The following is a 14,888-nucleotide window of genomic DNA, read 5'->3' as shown; positions in this document are numbered from 1 at the left end:
TTCAAGATTTTATAAGATTAGAAATAAATAGGTTCATATGTATAAAACCTCTTTATAAAGTACACTACTTAGAATTTGGCAATACTTAATTTAAACATAAAATCTGGAAATATATGGTTCTGATTAATCAGAAGGAGCTATGGAATACATGTTTCCAGGATGGCTTCACTTGAGAAACCATCAGAGTGTTTATTTTATGGCCTGTACTATTTCATCTTAGCAGACTACCGTGATAGTGATGGTGGAGCAATTTTTTTTTCTTAGTTGAAGTGTCTCTTCATACAATCTTCTACCTCCAGAGGCTGAGTGGATTTCAAGATCAACCCTAATTCAGCCAGATTGGGGAGGCATAAGAACAGGAGTGTGAGGAGGGGTGTGCGTGCGTGCGTGCGTGCGTGCGTGTGTGTGTGTGTGTGTGTGTGTGTGTGTGTGTGTGTAGGGGTTGTCCTGAGGGCTGTTGGGAATTTCCATTCCTGCTTTAGACCTAAAGTACAAATCCAAGAGACTGTGGACCATTGGCCACTAGGAGCCACTGTGGGCCCATGGTAAGCAGGCTGCCTGGGAGGGGTTGAAGAGGCACCCAAGAGAGCGGAGCTTAAGGGAACCTTGACTACATGCCTGCATTAGGGAGCAGGTGTGAGTTCCCCTAGTGCTTCCAGGACACAAGGAACCAGGGCAGACTCACTGCCCAGGGGAGTGAGGACATCCCTGGAGCTTCAGGATGTATTCAGGGGGGCCCTGCATGGGAAGTGGAGGGTGAGGGGTTCAGGTGGCTGGTGAGGGCTCAGTGATGAGTGTCAGGAAGGAGCAGAGAGAGGAGAAGTCATATTGTGGACATATGGAGACATGGGGAGAATGCACACTTCACACCCACCCTTTGCTGAGCTGCTGTGCAGGACAGGGAAGGGCATAGAAGAACCAGCCCTGGGTCCTCCCAAGGGGTCTAGTGGACAAGGGCAGCCTGCAGAGACACAGAGCAGTGATGTCATCATAGGCAAATGCTCCAATCAGGGAACAGGAGGGTCAGAACTCTATGCCACTCACCCCAGGAGCCTCTCCCCCAGCCAGCAGCAGTCTTGGGTTCCTGATGCTGCCATGGGCTCCAGACTCCTCTGCTGTGTGACTCTCTGTCTCCTGGGAGCAGGTGAGTCCTGGACACAGTGTGGGAGCTTCTGAGATGTCTTTGCCTCTCTGGGATAGAAGCCTGGTGATGAGGGCTGCAGCAGGAGGCTTCCCCTGTGCTCTGCCCTTAGCTTCTGTCTGTCTCCTCCCCAACAGGCCTGGTGGATTCTGAAGTCACCCAGACCCCCAAATACCTGATCAAATCAAGAAAGGAGCAAGCGACTCTGGGATGTTCCCCTGAATCTGGACACCGCTCTGTGAACTGGTACCAACAAGCCCTGGGCCAGGGCCCCCGGTTCCTCGTTCAGTATTACCGCGGACAAGTTAGTGGAGAAGAAAACATGCCAGATCGATTCTCAGCAAAACAATTTAGTGACTTTCGCTCTGAGCTGAATTTGAGCTCCTTGGAGCTGACAGACTCAGCCGTGTATCTCTGTGCCAGCAGCCAAGACACAGCCTCACATGATCAGGTGCCTCTGGAACAAAAACACTCCTGCCCCAGCTCAGGAAGTGGCCTTGAGGGTGTTGGCTGCCAGCCAGCCAGGCCCAGGCTCTGGTAGAGTGGACAGATTTTCCCAGACATTCTTTCCTTGCCGTGTTTTAATGCTCACAAAGATCATGCAAGATAAGTACTATTGTAATTGTTTATACACCCGAGGGGAACTGACTTGCCCAGGTCTCATACTTCATTACTGTCAGACAGGGAATCAGACTCAAGTCTCCTCAACACCTATGGTCCTTGCCCCCCTTAGAACTGTCCCCCCATAGAACAAACATTAGTATACATGTTTTAAAAGAGTAGGTTCACGTGGTTGTTAAGGCTGGTAAGTCCCAAAACTGGATACTGGCTGGTGGTACTGGAGACCCAGGGAGAGCTGAGTTTTAGCTCAAAAGCTGAAGAACTAATGGTCCAGTTTGAAGGCCACCACCTGGACAATTCTCTCTTACTTGGGGAGGGTCAGTCTCTCTGTTCTATTCATGTCTTCACTGGTTGGATGATGCCCACCGACACTATGAAAGGTCATCTGTTTACAATGCTACAATGTTAATCTAACCTCATATTAAAATCTACCTGTTTACATGTTAACCTCTTCTAACAGCATCCTCATATAACACCTAGAATAATGTTTAATTAAATATCTGTGGCATAGTCAAGGTGATACATTATAATAGCATTATACCATGTTCCACTGCTGTATAACTACTTAATAAGCAGGAAGTCCCTGGCGCATAACAGCACTCTGGACTTCTTGATTCCGTTTGCTAAACTCTGACAGCCTCTTCTACCATTTCCTAGGTGCAAAGGTAGAAATGGACATATGTTACCTTGAAATCCTATAGTTGAGGATATCAGAAGTCACAGGAAAAATTCATTTATGCCTGATGAGTCATCACATGAAATTAACAAGAGTGTGTAATATATATGCCTCCTAGATATTTTAAAATGTGAATTATATGTGTGTGCTCAGTTGTGTCTGACTCTTTGCCACCCTATGCACTGTAGCCTGCCAGGCTCCTCTGTCTATGGGATTCCCCAGGCAAAACACTGCAGTGGGTTTCCATTTCCCTCTCCAGGAGATCTTCCTGACCCAGGGGTCGAATCCACGTCTCCTCAATGGCAGGTGGATTCTTTACCACTGTGCCACCTGGGAAGCCCTATGCAGGCTTAGGACCCCTGAGGCATCCACAACGCCGTAATCAAAACTTTGTGTATAACTTCACATTCATCCGTCTGTATGCGGGATTCCAGGTCCACAGATTCAGCCAGTCAAACTGGGCAGTACCTTCAGTTCAGTGCAGTCACTCAGTCGTGTCTGACTTCTGAGACCCCATGGACTGCAGCACGCCAGGCTTCCCTATCCACCACCAATTCCCAGAGCTTGCTCAAACTCAAGTCCATGGAGTCAGTGATGCCATCCAACCATCTCATCCTCTGTCGTCCCCTTCTCCTCCCACCTTCAATCTCTCCCAGCATCAGGGTCTTTTCCAATGAGTCAGCTCTTCACATCTGGTGGCCAAAGTATTGGCGTTTCAGCTTCAGTCCTTCCAATGAATATTTAGGATTGATTTCCTTTAGGATTGACTGGTTTTATCTCCTTGCAGTCCAAGGGACTCTCAAGAGTCGTCTCCAACACCACAGCTCAAAAGCATCAATTCTTCGGCACTCAGCTTTCTTTATGGTCCAGCTCTCACATCCATACATGAGTAATGGAAAAACCATAGCTTTGACTAGACGGACCTTGGCTGGCAAAGTGATGGCTCTGCTTTTTAATATGCTGTCTAGGTTTGTCACTGCTTTTCTTCCAAGGAGCAAGAGTCTTCCAATTTCCCTTAGTAAGTATTTATTAAAACATCCACACATAAATGGACCCACTCAGTTCAAACCTGTGTTGTTTGAAGTTCATCTGTAAATACCATAAACATTACACACTGTATAATGGACAGATCTGTGGTTTCAATCAACATACATACGTGTGCCATGCAACATCCACCCTATTACAATAAAGAATATTTCCATTGCCAGAAAGTTTCTTCAGGCCCTTTCCTATGCCTCTCTCCTTCCCTGACTACCAACAATTTGATATCTGTTGCTAGAGATTTGTTTTACTCAGGCATCTTTTTACTGAAAATATAAGCTTTATACCCATTAAAGCAATTCCCTTTTAGGCAAGTGCAAAATATTGAAGAAGGTTAGGTGCTTCCGGAAAGTCTTACGGTTAAAGAAGTGCTTGAAACCATGTGAGCATCACATCCATGTCAGGGACTGTCCTATCTGGAGATGGGCGATTTGATAAAATGACCATTAAAAGGTCATGCCAGCTGCTACAAGCTACTTTTTGTAAAATTTATTTACTCACCTTCATAAATTTGTTCTCATGAACCCATTCCCTGAAATCATTTGATAATGATATTTTGACAAGAAGTCATCACTTCCCAGGAAATGATGTTGAGATTCCATGAGATACACACATAGCTAGGTTTCATCCTCACTCAGTGTGTTCTCCGCTGGCAAGACCGTGGGCACTAGGAATTTTGGTGAGAGACAATTCCATGTTGAGACACGGGTCCTCTTTGCTTCGACCATAAGTATCCAAGACACAGGCCTTGAGCTGGAAAGCTGCTCTTTCTCTTCTGGCATGGCCTGAGCATGAGTGTCCTGTGCTGGGTGCCCTGCTGTCTTCTGGAAGAAAGAAGTTCTGAGCTGGATGTGGAACCACTCGTGGGCTTGCCAGACCCCAGGTCAAGTCTTGCTGCTGTGGTCATGAATTCAGACTCCTTTGCTGCTTCTAACTTTCGTTTCTATGCCTCTCTCTCCCAGGTGCCAGGAATGCAGCATTACCCAGCCCCCAGACATGTGCTTGGGATCAAGGAAACCCAGAACATCAGGAGGTCATCACAGGTCCAAAACCATGTAACCAGGACCAGCTGCATAATTTGCAGGGACCCTGTTTCAACTGTTGTTGAGTGTTTGAAGATCACAACAGCAGAGCATTGCATCAAGTAGGGGTTCTTCAAAGTCGGGGGTTATGTGTAACAGGGTAGTTTGGGGCTCTGTGATATCTGTTCATTAAGATCAGGCATGCTACATAAAGGCTTCCCTGGTGGCTCAAATGGTAAAGAGTCTGCAATGCAGGAGACCTGGTTTTGATCACTGGGTCAGGAAGATCCCTTAGAGAAGAAAATGGCAATCCACTCCAGTATTCTTCCCTGGAAAATCCCATGGACAGAGGAGCCTGGTGGGCTAGATCTAGTCCATGGGGTTGCAGAGTCGGACACGACTGAGCGACTAACACTTTCATCTTCGTCTATGCTACTTAGGGAGGAGGAGTTACTTTCATGGAATGTCTGTCTCGAATAAATAGGGAGCAGTTTCCCTTTGCCCCGAGTCTGCCACCTCCCCCCAGTCCCTTCCGCATCTGTCTTCCTTTGTGCTCCCACGTCACCCACGGTGCAGAGCAACCATCTACTCTCCTAGAAGAAAGGTGGGTTACAGCTGTGCTGCTTCCCCCATTCAGACACGGGAAGCATGTTCTCTGCTGAACATGAAGGAGCTGTAGCCGCATTTAGCAGGTGCCCAGTCTATCAGTGAATTGGTAAGAAATAGACTCAAAGGATTCTTCAAATGTTGATGAGCCTGCCCCAAGGTTGGGGAACCAGATACCAGAAGAATCAGGTGGAAGAAACAAAAAAAAAAACAATTGCAGTCAGCTAAACAAAGTAGAAATGGACACTTGAAGGCATAGGTGGGACGCAAGAGTCATAAAGGGCAGCAGAAGGCTATAAGGACTTTTCCCCAAGAATCAAAACTAAGAAATCACGTTACATATGTAAAGTAGAGAGTTAGTGGGAAGCTGCTGTACTGCACAGGGTGCTCAGCTGTTTGCTCTCTGAGGACCTAGAGGGGTCAAGTGCGGGGCTCAGAGGGAGGGAAGTTCAAGAGGGAGGGGATATATGCATACTAACGGCTGAGTCACGTAGTGTACAGGAGAAACCAACACACTTTGCAAAGCAATTATACTCCAGTTAAAAATAACTTTAAAAAGGCTACATAAATATGTGGATAAATAAGACGAATATAAGTTTAATGAAGAATTATCTCTGGAACAAAGTATATATAAAGTTGCAAACAGTTGACAGGTTATAACAACTTGTAAGGCTTATGCCTATTGAGCTGGATGGTTCTCCACGTTGTGAAATGTTCACTCAGGTTCATTTCTGATTTGAGCCTCTGGGGGAATGGGCGTGGCCCCCTGAGTGACAGGTTGGCTCTGGGGCCTGGCAGGGACAGTGACATCTCAGAAGGACTCCCTGGAGAGCCCCTCTCCCTCTCATCCACACTCAGCCAGGAGGGCCCTCTGCCCGCCCCGCCCCCGCCATGAGCCCCTGCCTCCTGGGCTGTGTGGTCTTCTGTCTCCTGCAGGCAGGTGAGTCCTGGGGGGCGGGGTCCCCTTGGGGGTGCCAGCGCTAAGCTTGTCTGCTGTGACTGCAGCATCGGTCCTTCTTCTCCACAGGGGCGGTCCATGCTGGTGTCACTCAGGACCCCAGATTCCAGGTGGTGAGGACAGGACAGAGGGTGACACTGAGATGCACTCAGGATCTGAACTATGATTATATGTACTGGTACCGACAAGACCCAGGACACGGGCTGAGGCTGATCCATTACTCAGATGGCCCTCCCGCCACGGAAAAGGGAGACGTGCCTGACGGGTACAATGTCTCCAGACCAAGCACAGAGGACTTCCCTCTCACGCTGGAGTCTGCCAGCCGCTCCCAGACATCTGTGTACTTCTGCGCCAGCAGTTACCCCACAGCGCTGCAGGGTCACCTCCTCTCTGTGCAAAAAGGCAAGGCAGCCCCTCGCTTGTGGGCTCCCAGCACCAGGAGCCTCAGGGCTCTGCTGCCACGTGCCTGCAGTGTGACCCTGAGTGTATGGTCTGTGCTGGCCCGGACCTCACTCCAGGCCTTGCGGACATGTGTCCACCATCCATTGCTGTCTTTTCTCTGTATCGTCCCTGTGAACCAGGAGTTTCCCCAGCTCTGACTCCTAGTCCAGGAGAGAAGGTTGTTGGTAAATTAGATAAAAATAGGCCCCCCCGTCTCACTTCAGGCAGCTCACTGCTGTCTCTCAGGAAGGTTCTCCCCCAGCCTGGCTCTCACATGCTCTCTTCTCTTGCCCACCTTTCCTGGGTGGATAAATCATCACTCTCCCCACCTCCCTGGCATCAGCTTCCTGGCCCTTTCTACTCCAGCCACAGTGTTCCTCCTTCATCTGGGTCATGAAAGTGAATGTGAAAGTCACTGAGTCGTGTCTGACTCTTTGTGACTCCATGGACTGTATAGTCCCTGGAATTCTCCAGGCCAGAACACTGGAGTGGGTAGCCTTTCCCTTCTCCAGGGGATCTTCCCGACCCAAGAATCGAACCAGGGTCTCCCACATTGCAGGTGGATTCTTTACCAGCTGAGCCACAAGGGAAGCCCAAGAATACTGGAGTGGATAGCCTATCCCTTCTCCAGGGGATCTTCCCAACCCAGGAATCGAACCAGGGTCTCCTGCATTGCACGCGGATTCTTTACCAACTAAGCTATGGTCACGTCCCTTCCCAAATCACAAGGTAGTTTTTAAAGTGGCCTGTCCATGTGGTCTGCTTTGAGCAAGCTGTCTGGAGTCATCAAAGAGAAACCAACTTCAATTAATTATCAATCATCCAAAACTCCTTGTGAGTCCATTGAAGGAAGACAGACTGGCTTTGTGTGTTCTTCCCCCCGCCCCCTGACTTCCTTAGCATCTCACCTAACCTAGGCCAGGTTGGCCCACCTCCATCATCAAAATCTTCTCAAAGTCAAAATATATCCTCCATTGCCTCATTATATCAAAATTTTATAAGTGCAGAAATAAATGAGTCCACATATACAAAACCTCTTTATAAAATGCCTTACCTAGAATTTGGTAATAAGCTTAATTTCAATAGGAAATCTGGAAATATATGCATCGGATTAATCAGAAGTAGTTATGGAATACATGTTTCCTGGCGGATTCACTTGAGATCTTCAGAGCATTTATTTTGTGGTCATGTATTTTCATCTTAGCTAACTACTGGCATTGTAGTGGTGCAAAAATTACTTCCTTCTTAGTAAAAATGTCAGATCATTCAGTCCTTTACCTCCAGAGGATAAGAGTGGATTTGAGGATCAACCCTAATTCTGTCAGGCTGGGAAGACAGTAGATCAGGGGAGTGTATTTGTGTGTCTGTGTGCGTATCTGTGTGTAGAGGGGTTGCAGGTGGGGTTGTGAGGAATATCTATTCTTTTTTTGTTTTAATTGTGTCTTTTAATGAAAGTGCAACTCATATGTGAACACAGCTAGTTAAAGCACAGAACAGCAGGCTTGTAAGTTTAAATTCCTGCAGACTTTATTAGAATCCCAAGGAGCACTGCTACTTGAAAGGTTTTTTCCTTTAAGACCACCTTTGATCTTTAGAGTATATTTTGGCCAGGCAGGGGAGGGGAAATGTCTAGAGCCCAACAAATTTCTCATTAGCCCAACTTTCTTACCAGCATATTTCCATTTTACAGCCATAGAAAGCTTAAAGGTGTTCCACGACATATTCATCATCTCCTGAGGCCCAAGGCCCAGAGCACTCTATAGCAGTTATCACAAAAGGAGCGCTTAAGGAAGGTACTTATCAGATTAGGAGTAAGAGTTAGTCCAGTAGTTTCTCTGCCATGCTTCTCTCAACATGCACTTCTGAGTAGTATTCTTCCATGCACAGCAGAAGCAGGATGGGCAAGAATGAAATGCAGGAGTGCTGAATAGCTAGTCTGTTACATCCCGCAGAAACTTCAAGGAATCACCCCCACCAGCCCACCCAAGATCCACTAAAGAGGCCATCTTCAACTCTAGATTATTTGAACAAACGGTAATTAACGCACCCTTCTCCAAAAGACTTCTTTCTTTAAAGGAATGGATTTTGAAAAGAAAAAAAAAACATGTGGTAGAGAGGTATGGAATAGAAAAATGTAAGCCATTTTGCTGACTGCTTTATAACCACAACAAACCAGTACAGAGAATGCCCTCTACAAAACCCAATAAAGGTTCAGAGACGGAGGTGTTCCCTTAGGCAGGGCTGAAGACTGCAGTCTCTGGTGTTTGGACTTTAGGCTGCAGCCCTTGTTTTTGGATGGATCACCGGGTGTGTGGCCCAGTCCATGCTTTTAACCGGATTTGAACAGGAGATTGGCCACTTGGCCCAGGGAGAAGCAGATGAAGTCTTTGGTTTCACATGTCACATAACTACAGAAGTTCCTCCCCTCGATGCAGTGCCAGATGGGGTGGTACTTCTTGTTAGACTCCTTGATGTGGGCCACGATGGCCTTCTCTGTATTATACTTCTCCAGGGCCTGAGCAGCACACTCCAACGTGTCCCGTTGCATCTGCTCTGACATATCGGCATTCTTGATCACGGCCCTTCAGTCACACATGGCCACCAAGGAGCAGGGTCTGGCCTTGGTCTCCTGGGAAAGGTGCCGGCCAGGCTCACACCTGAACGGAGAGGCCGTCACTGCCGAAGCCATGGAGCATCTAAATTTCTGTTCTTGATTTAGACAGAAGGCGCAGATCCGGGAGACTGTGGACCGTTGGCCACTAGGAGGCACTGTGGGTCCATGATATGCAGGGTGTGCTGGGAGCGGGTGAGAGTCACCCTGGAGAGGGCAGCTTAGGGGAACCTTGGCTACATGCCTGCATCAGGGAGCAGGTTTGAGTTCCCTGAGTGGTCCAGACACATGGACCCAGCACAGACTCCTCGCTGCCCAGGGGAGTGGGGACATGCCTGGAGCCTCAGGATGTGCCCAGGGGATTCTCTCCTGGAGCACCATGGAGAGTGGAGGGTGAGGGGATTAGTGTGGCTGGTGAGGGCAGGGTGATGAGTGTCTGGCAGGGACAGGAAGAGAAGAAAAAGCCATGTGATGGGCATATGGGGACCTGGGGACAGTGCTCACCTCACACCCACCCTTTGCTGAGGGGCTGTGCAAGACAAGGAAGGGCATAGAGGAGCCAGCCCTGGGTCCCGCCAAGGGGTCCAGTGGATCAGGAAATGGCCTACAGAGACACAGAGCAGTGACGCCATAAGCAAATGCTCCAATCGGGGAAACAGGAGGGTCAGCACTTTACACCACTCACCCCAGGAGCCCCGCCCCCAGCCAGCAGTAGTCTTGGGTTCCTGATGCTGCCATGGGCTCCAGGCTCCTCTGCTGTGTGACTCTCTGCCTCCTGGGAGCAGGTGAGGCCTGGACACAGTGTGGGAACTTCTGAGATGTCTTTACCTCCCTGAGATAGAAGCCTGGTGCTGAGGGCTGCAGCAGGAGGCTTCCCTGTGCTCTGCCCTCAGCTTCCTTGTCTCCTTCCCAACAGGCCTGGTGGATTCTGAAGTCACCCAGACCCCCAAATACCTGATCAAATCAAGAAAGCAGCAAGCGACTCTGAGATGTTCCCCTGAGTCTGGACACTTCTCTGTGTACTGGTACCAACAGGTCCTGGGCCAGGGCCCCCAGTTCCTCGTTCAGTATTACAACCAGAAAGTGAGCGGAGAAGCTCACCTCCCGGATCGATTCTCAGGAAAACAGTTCAGTGACTCTCGCTCTGAGCTGAACCTGAGCTCCTTGGAGCTGATGGACTCCGCCATGTATCTCTGTGCCAGCAGCCAAGACACAGCCCTGCATGATCAGATGCCTCTGGTACAAAAACAATCCTACCCCAGCTCAGGAAGTGGTCGCCAGGGTGTCAGTTGCCAGCCAGCGAGACCCAGACCCAGGTAGAACTGATAGACTTTCCCAGACATTCTTTCCTGTGTATGTTTTAATGCTCACAAAGATCATGCAAGATAAAGATTAGTTTAACTGTTTATGCATCTGATGGGAAGTGACTTGCCCAGGTCTCATATTTCCTAACTGTCAGACAAGGAATCAGAATCTAGGCTGTCCTCAACACCTGTGTTCCCTGCTCCCCATCTTTTAAAGGAGTTCGCTCCACGTAGCTGTTACAGCTGACAAGTCCAAATCTGCAGGTTGGACTGGTGATACTAGAGGGTCAGGGAGAGCTGATGTTTAAATTCAAAGGCCCAAGAACTGATGGTCCAGTTTGAAGGCCATCAGCTGAACAGTTCTCTCTTACCTGGGGGAAGATCAGACTTTTCCTTCTATTCTTATCTTCACTGGTTGGATGAGGCCCACTAAGACTGCGGAATGGAAGATCATCTGTTTAAAATGTTAATCTAATCTAATGTTAAAATCTACCTATTTATATAGGTTAACCTCTTCCAAAAACACCCCCACTTAACATCCAGAATAAAGTTTAATTAAATGTCTCTGCCACAGTCAAGGTGACATGTTCAATTAGCCATCACACCATATTCCTGGGTTTCATAAGTATTTAATAAGCATGAAGTCCCTGGGACATAACAGGACTCTGGATTTCTTGATTCCCTTTGCTAACCTCTGACAGCCTCTTCTACCATTTCCTAGGTGCAAAGGTAGAGATGGACACGTTTTGCCTTGAAACCCTTTAATTGAGGGAATAAGAAGTCCCAGTGAAAGGAAAATTATGCCTAATGATTCATTACATGAATTAAAAAGAGCTTGCAACATCTCACCTCAGATATTTTAAAATCACTTTTATTGATATTTGAACTGTAGTTTACAAGTAAACAATGTAGATTTTAGGGTCCCTGAGCCTCTTACAACCTTATAGTCTGGGGGCTTCCCTGACAGCTCAGTTGGTAAAGAATCCACCTGCAATGCAGAAGACCCCAGTTCGATTCCTGGGTCAGGAAGATCCACTGCAGAAGGAATAGGCTACCCACTTCAGTGTTCTTGGGCTTCCCTTGTGGCTCAGCTGGTAAAGAATCCACCTGCAATACAGGGGACCTAGGTTGGGAAGATCCCCTGGAGAAGGGAAAGGCTACCCTACCCACTCCAGTATTCTGGCCTGGAGAATTCAATAGACTGTATAGTCCATGGGATTGCAAAGAGTCAGACACAACTGAGTGACTTTCACTTGCACATTCAACGGTGTATTTGAGATTCCACATCCATGGATTCAACCAATCACAGTTGTTCAGTACCTTAGTACATGTTTATTAAAATATCCACCCACAAGTGGACCCACTCAGTTCAAACTTGTGTTGTTCAAGGGTCAGGTGTATATTCACACTGTATAGTGAAGAGATCTACAGTTTGATCAATATATATGTATATGCTGATGAAACATCTGTCCCTTTAAGACAGAGAACATTTTATCACCAGAAATTCCCTCAGGCCCCGTTCCCAGGACTCTCTCCTTCCCTGACAACCAACAGTATGATTTCTGTTGCTGTAGATTTGTTTTGCTCATGTATCTTTTTAGTGAAAACATAATGTCTATACCTATCAGAACAATTCCTTTTTAGCCTGAAGCTAACTATGTAAGACAGTTAAGTGCTCCTGGAAAGTGTTATAATTAACAAAGTGCTTGAAACCATATGAGATACCATTTCCGTGTGATAGACAATCCTAACTGGGAATTAATGGTTTGATAAAATGACCATCAAAGGTCTTACCAGCTGGTACAGGCTGTTTTTGTAAGATTTATTTACTCAATTTCATAGATTTTTTTTCTCATGAACCCTTTTTCTGAAATCATTTTATAATGATTTTTTGTTAATATTCTATGAGAAACAACATAGCAAGGCTTCAGATTCACGCATTGGGTCCTGGGCTGGCCAGACCACCAGCAGTAGTTGTATCAGTGAATGATAATTCCATGTCAGAGAAGGGTTCCTATGACTTGATCCCAAGGATTCAGGCCACAGGCCTTGACTTGGAAAGACCCCTTGCTCCTGGCCTGGCCTGGGTATGACCCCCTTTACTGTGTGCTTCTGTCTCCTGGACCAGAGAAGTCCTGAGCACATGTGTGGAACCCCTCGTGGGCTTGCCAGGCCCAGATTCAAGGCTAGTTGCTGTGGTTGTGACATGAGGTTCCTTCTTTGTTTCTCACTTGACTTTCAGTGTCTTTCTGTCCCAGGACCCAGGAGTAGTTAGTCACCCAGACAGTAGACGTGTGGTCATGCTAAAGGGAAACCGACCATCAGGAGGTCACAGCGGGTCTAAAATCATGTAACCAGGATCTGGTACACAATTTACACAGTCCATGGTTCAAAGACTATGAAGAATTTGAAGATCCCGACAGCAGAGCATCGCTGTAGGTACAGGGTCCTTTTGAGTGTGGGGTTTGTGCAACAAGATAGACTAGGGCTCTAAGATATCAATTTATTAATGGCAGTCGTGCTTTGCAAGGAAGTATTCCCATGAGGTGGATGTCTCACATAAAGTCAGAGCACTTTTCATTTATCCTGGAGTCCGGCACTTCACCCCAAATCCCTCTCATATATGTGGTCCTTTGTTTGAAAATGTCATCCGCGTTGAGCAACCAGCTTCTGGCCACAAAGACAGTTCTGTCTTAGGGCTGCGGTGGTTCCACTTGCTGTGTCCCCTCCCTGCGCCCTCAGACTCGGGAAGCACATACTTTGGCGAACGTGAAGGCGCTGTACCTGCGTTTGGCGGGTGTCCTGTCTGTTAGTGAACTGAGAAGAAACAGAGCCAAACGATTTCTCAAATACTGATGAGTCTGCCCTGCCGTTAAGGAACCAGACGCCAAAGAATCATGGTAGGTGACAGGACAGGAGCAGGACTGTGGTCAATTGAGCAAAGCAGAAACAACACTTGAGGGAGTATTTGGGATGCATGGGTCATAAAGGACAGCAGGAAGCCCTAAGGATGTCCTCTGAGATTCAAAACTACAGAAATATGTAGACAAATAAGCTAATATACAAATTAAGGAATTATCTCCGGAGTGAAATATACATAAAGGTACAAACTACTCTAAGGAAAGGTTACAACACTTTGTAAGACTTACATCTGTTCAGACCATGTCCAAGCAATCTGTCCAAGCCATCTCCTTGTTCTAAGCTACTGATTTAGAATCAACTTTGACTTGAGCCTCTGGGGGAAGGGGCGTGGCCTCCTGAGTGACAGGTTGGCTCTGGGGCCTGGCAGGGACAGTGACATCTCAGAAGGACTCCCTGGAGAGCCCCTCTCCCCTCTCATCCACACTCAGCCCAGAGGGCCCTCCGCCTGCCCCGCCCCCGCCACGAGCCCCTGCCTCCTGGGCTGTGTGGTCTTCTGTCTCCTGCAGGCAGGTGAGTCCTGGGGGCAGGGTCCCCTTCAGGGTGCCAGCACCAGGCATGTCCGCTGTGACTGCAGCATCGGTCCTCTTCTCCACAGGGGCGGTCCATGCTGGTGTCACTCAGGACCCCAGATTCCAGGTGGTGAAGATAGGACAGAGTGCGACACTTAATTGTACTCAGGATCTGGGTCATAACTATATGTACTGGTACTGACAAGACCCAGGACACGGGCTGAGGCTGATCCATTATTCAGCTGGGCCTCCCACCACGCAGCAAGGAGACGTGCCTGAGGGCTACAGTGTCTCCAGATCAAACAAAGAGAACTTCCCTCTCACGCTGGAGTCTGCCAACCCCTCCCAGACATCTGTGTACTTCTGCGCCAGCAGTTACTCCACAGCGCTGCACGGCCACCTCCTCTCTGTGCAAAAAGACAGGGGATCCAAGTGAAAGCTCCTAGCACCGGGAGCCTCAGGGCTTGGTTAGCCATGAGCCTGCAGTGTGACCCTAGGTGTGTGGACTGCTGCTGCTGCTGCTGCTAAGTCACTTCAGTCGTGTCCGACTCTGTGCGACCCCATAGATGGTAGCCCACCAGGCTCCCCCGTCCCTGGGATTCTCCAGGCAAGAACACTGGAGTGGGCTGCCATTTTCTTCTCCAATGCGTGAAAGTGAAAGTGAAAGTGAAGTCTCTCAGTCATGTCTGACTCTTTGCGACCCCATGGACTGCAGCCTATCAGGCTCCTCTGTCCATGGGATTTTCCAGGCAAGAGTACTGGAGTGGGGTGCCATTGCCTTCTCCCAGGTATGCGGACTAGGTTGACCCAAACCTCACTCAGGGACTCTGAGACATGTGTCCACCATCCATCTCTGTCTTTTCCCTGCATCCTCCCTGTGAACCAAGAAGATGCTTCTCCAGCTCTGACTGCTAGTCCTCACCTGAGCCTAGACCTCCAGGAGGGAAGGTGGCTGGTAAACTAGATGAAAACAGATCCCCTTGTCTCATGTCAATGCTGTCTCTCTGGAAGGCTCTCCCCGACTGGCTCTCACGTG

At 48.2% G+C, this 14,888-nt stretch overlaps 1 pseudogene and 3 gene segments (V, D, J or C); 3 read left to right on the top strand and 1 right to left on the bottom strand.

The window, feature by feature from the left end:
- LOC102181857 lies at positions 858 to 1,682 on the top strand. The segment is given in 2 exon segments: positions 858 to 1,144; positions 1,279 to 1,682. Coding segments are annotated over 2 exon segments (453 nt in total).
- On the top strand, positions 5,907 to 6,664 carry LOC102182118. The segment is given in 2 exon segments: positions 5,907 to 6,047; positions 6,135 to 6,664. Coding segments are annotated over 2 exon segments (579 nt in total).
- LOC102182398 lies at positions 8,836 to 9,102 on the bottom strand (annotated as a pseudogene).
- Positions 9,825 to 13,277, top strand: LOC102182686. The segment is given in 3 exon segments: positions 9,825 to 9,902; positions 10,034 to 10,356; positions 13,164 to 13,277. Coding segments are annotated over 3 exon segments (486 nt in total).

Source organism: Capra hircus, chromosome 4 (assembly GCF_001704415.2).
Source record: "Capra hircus breed San Clemente chromosome 4, ASM170441v1, whole genome shotgun sequence".
NCBI lineage: Eukaryota > Metazoa > Chordata > Mammalia > Artiodactyla > Bovidae > Capra > Capra hircus.
The sequence above is the reverse complement of the archived record's forward strand: the minus strand, read 5'-3'. Positions and strand labels throughout refer to the sequence as shown.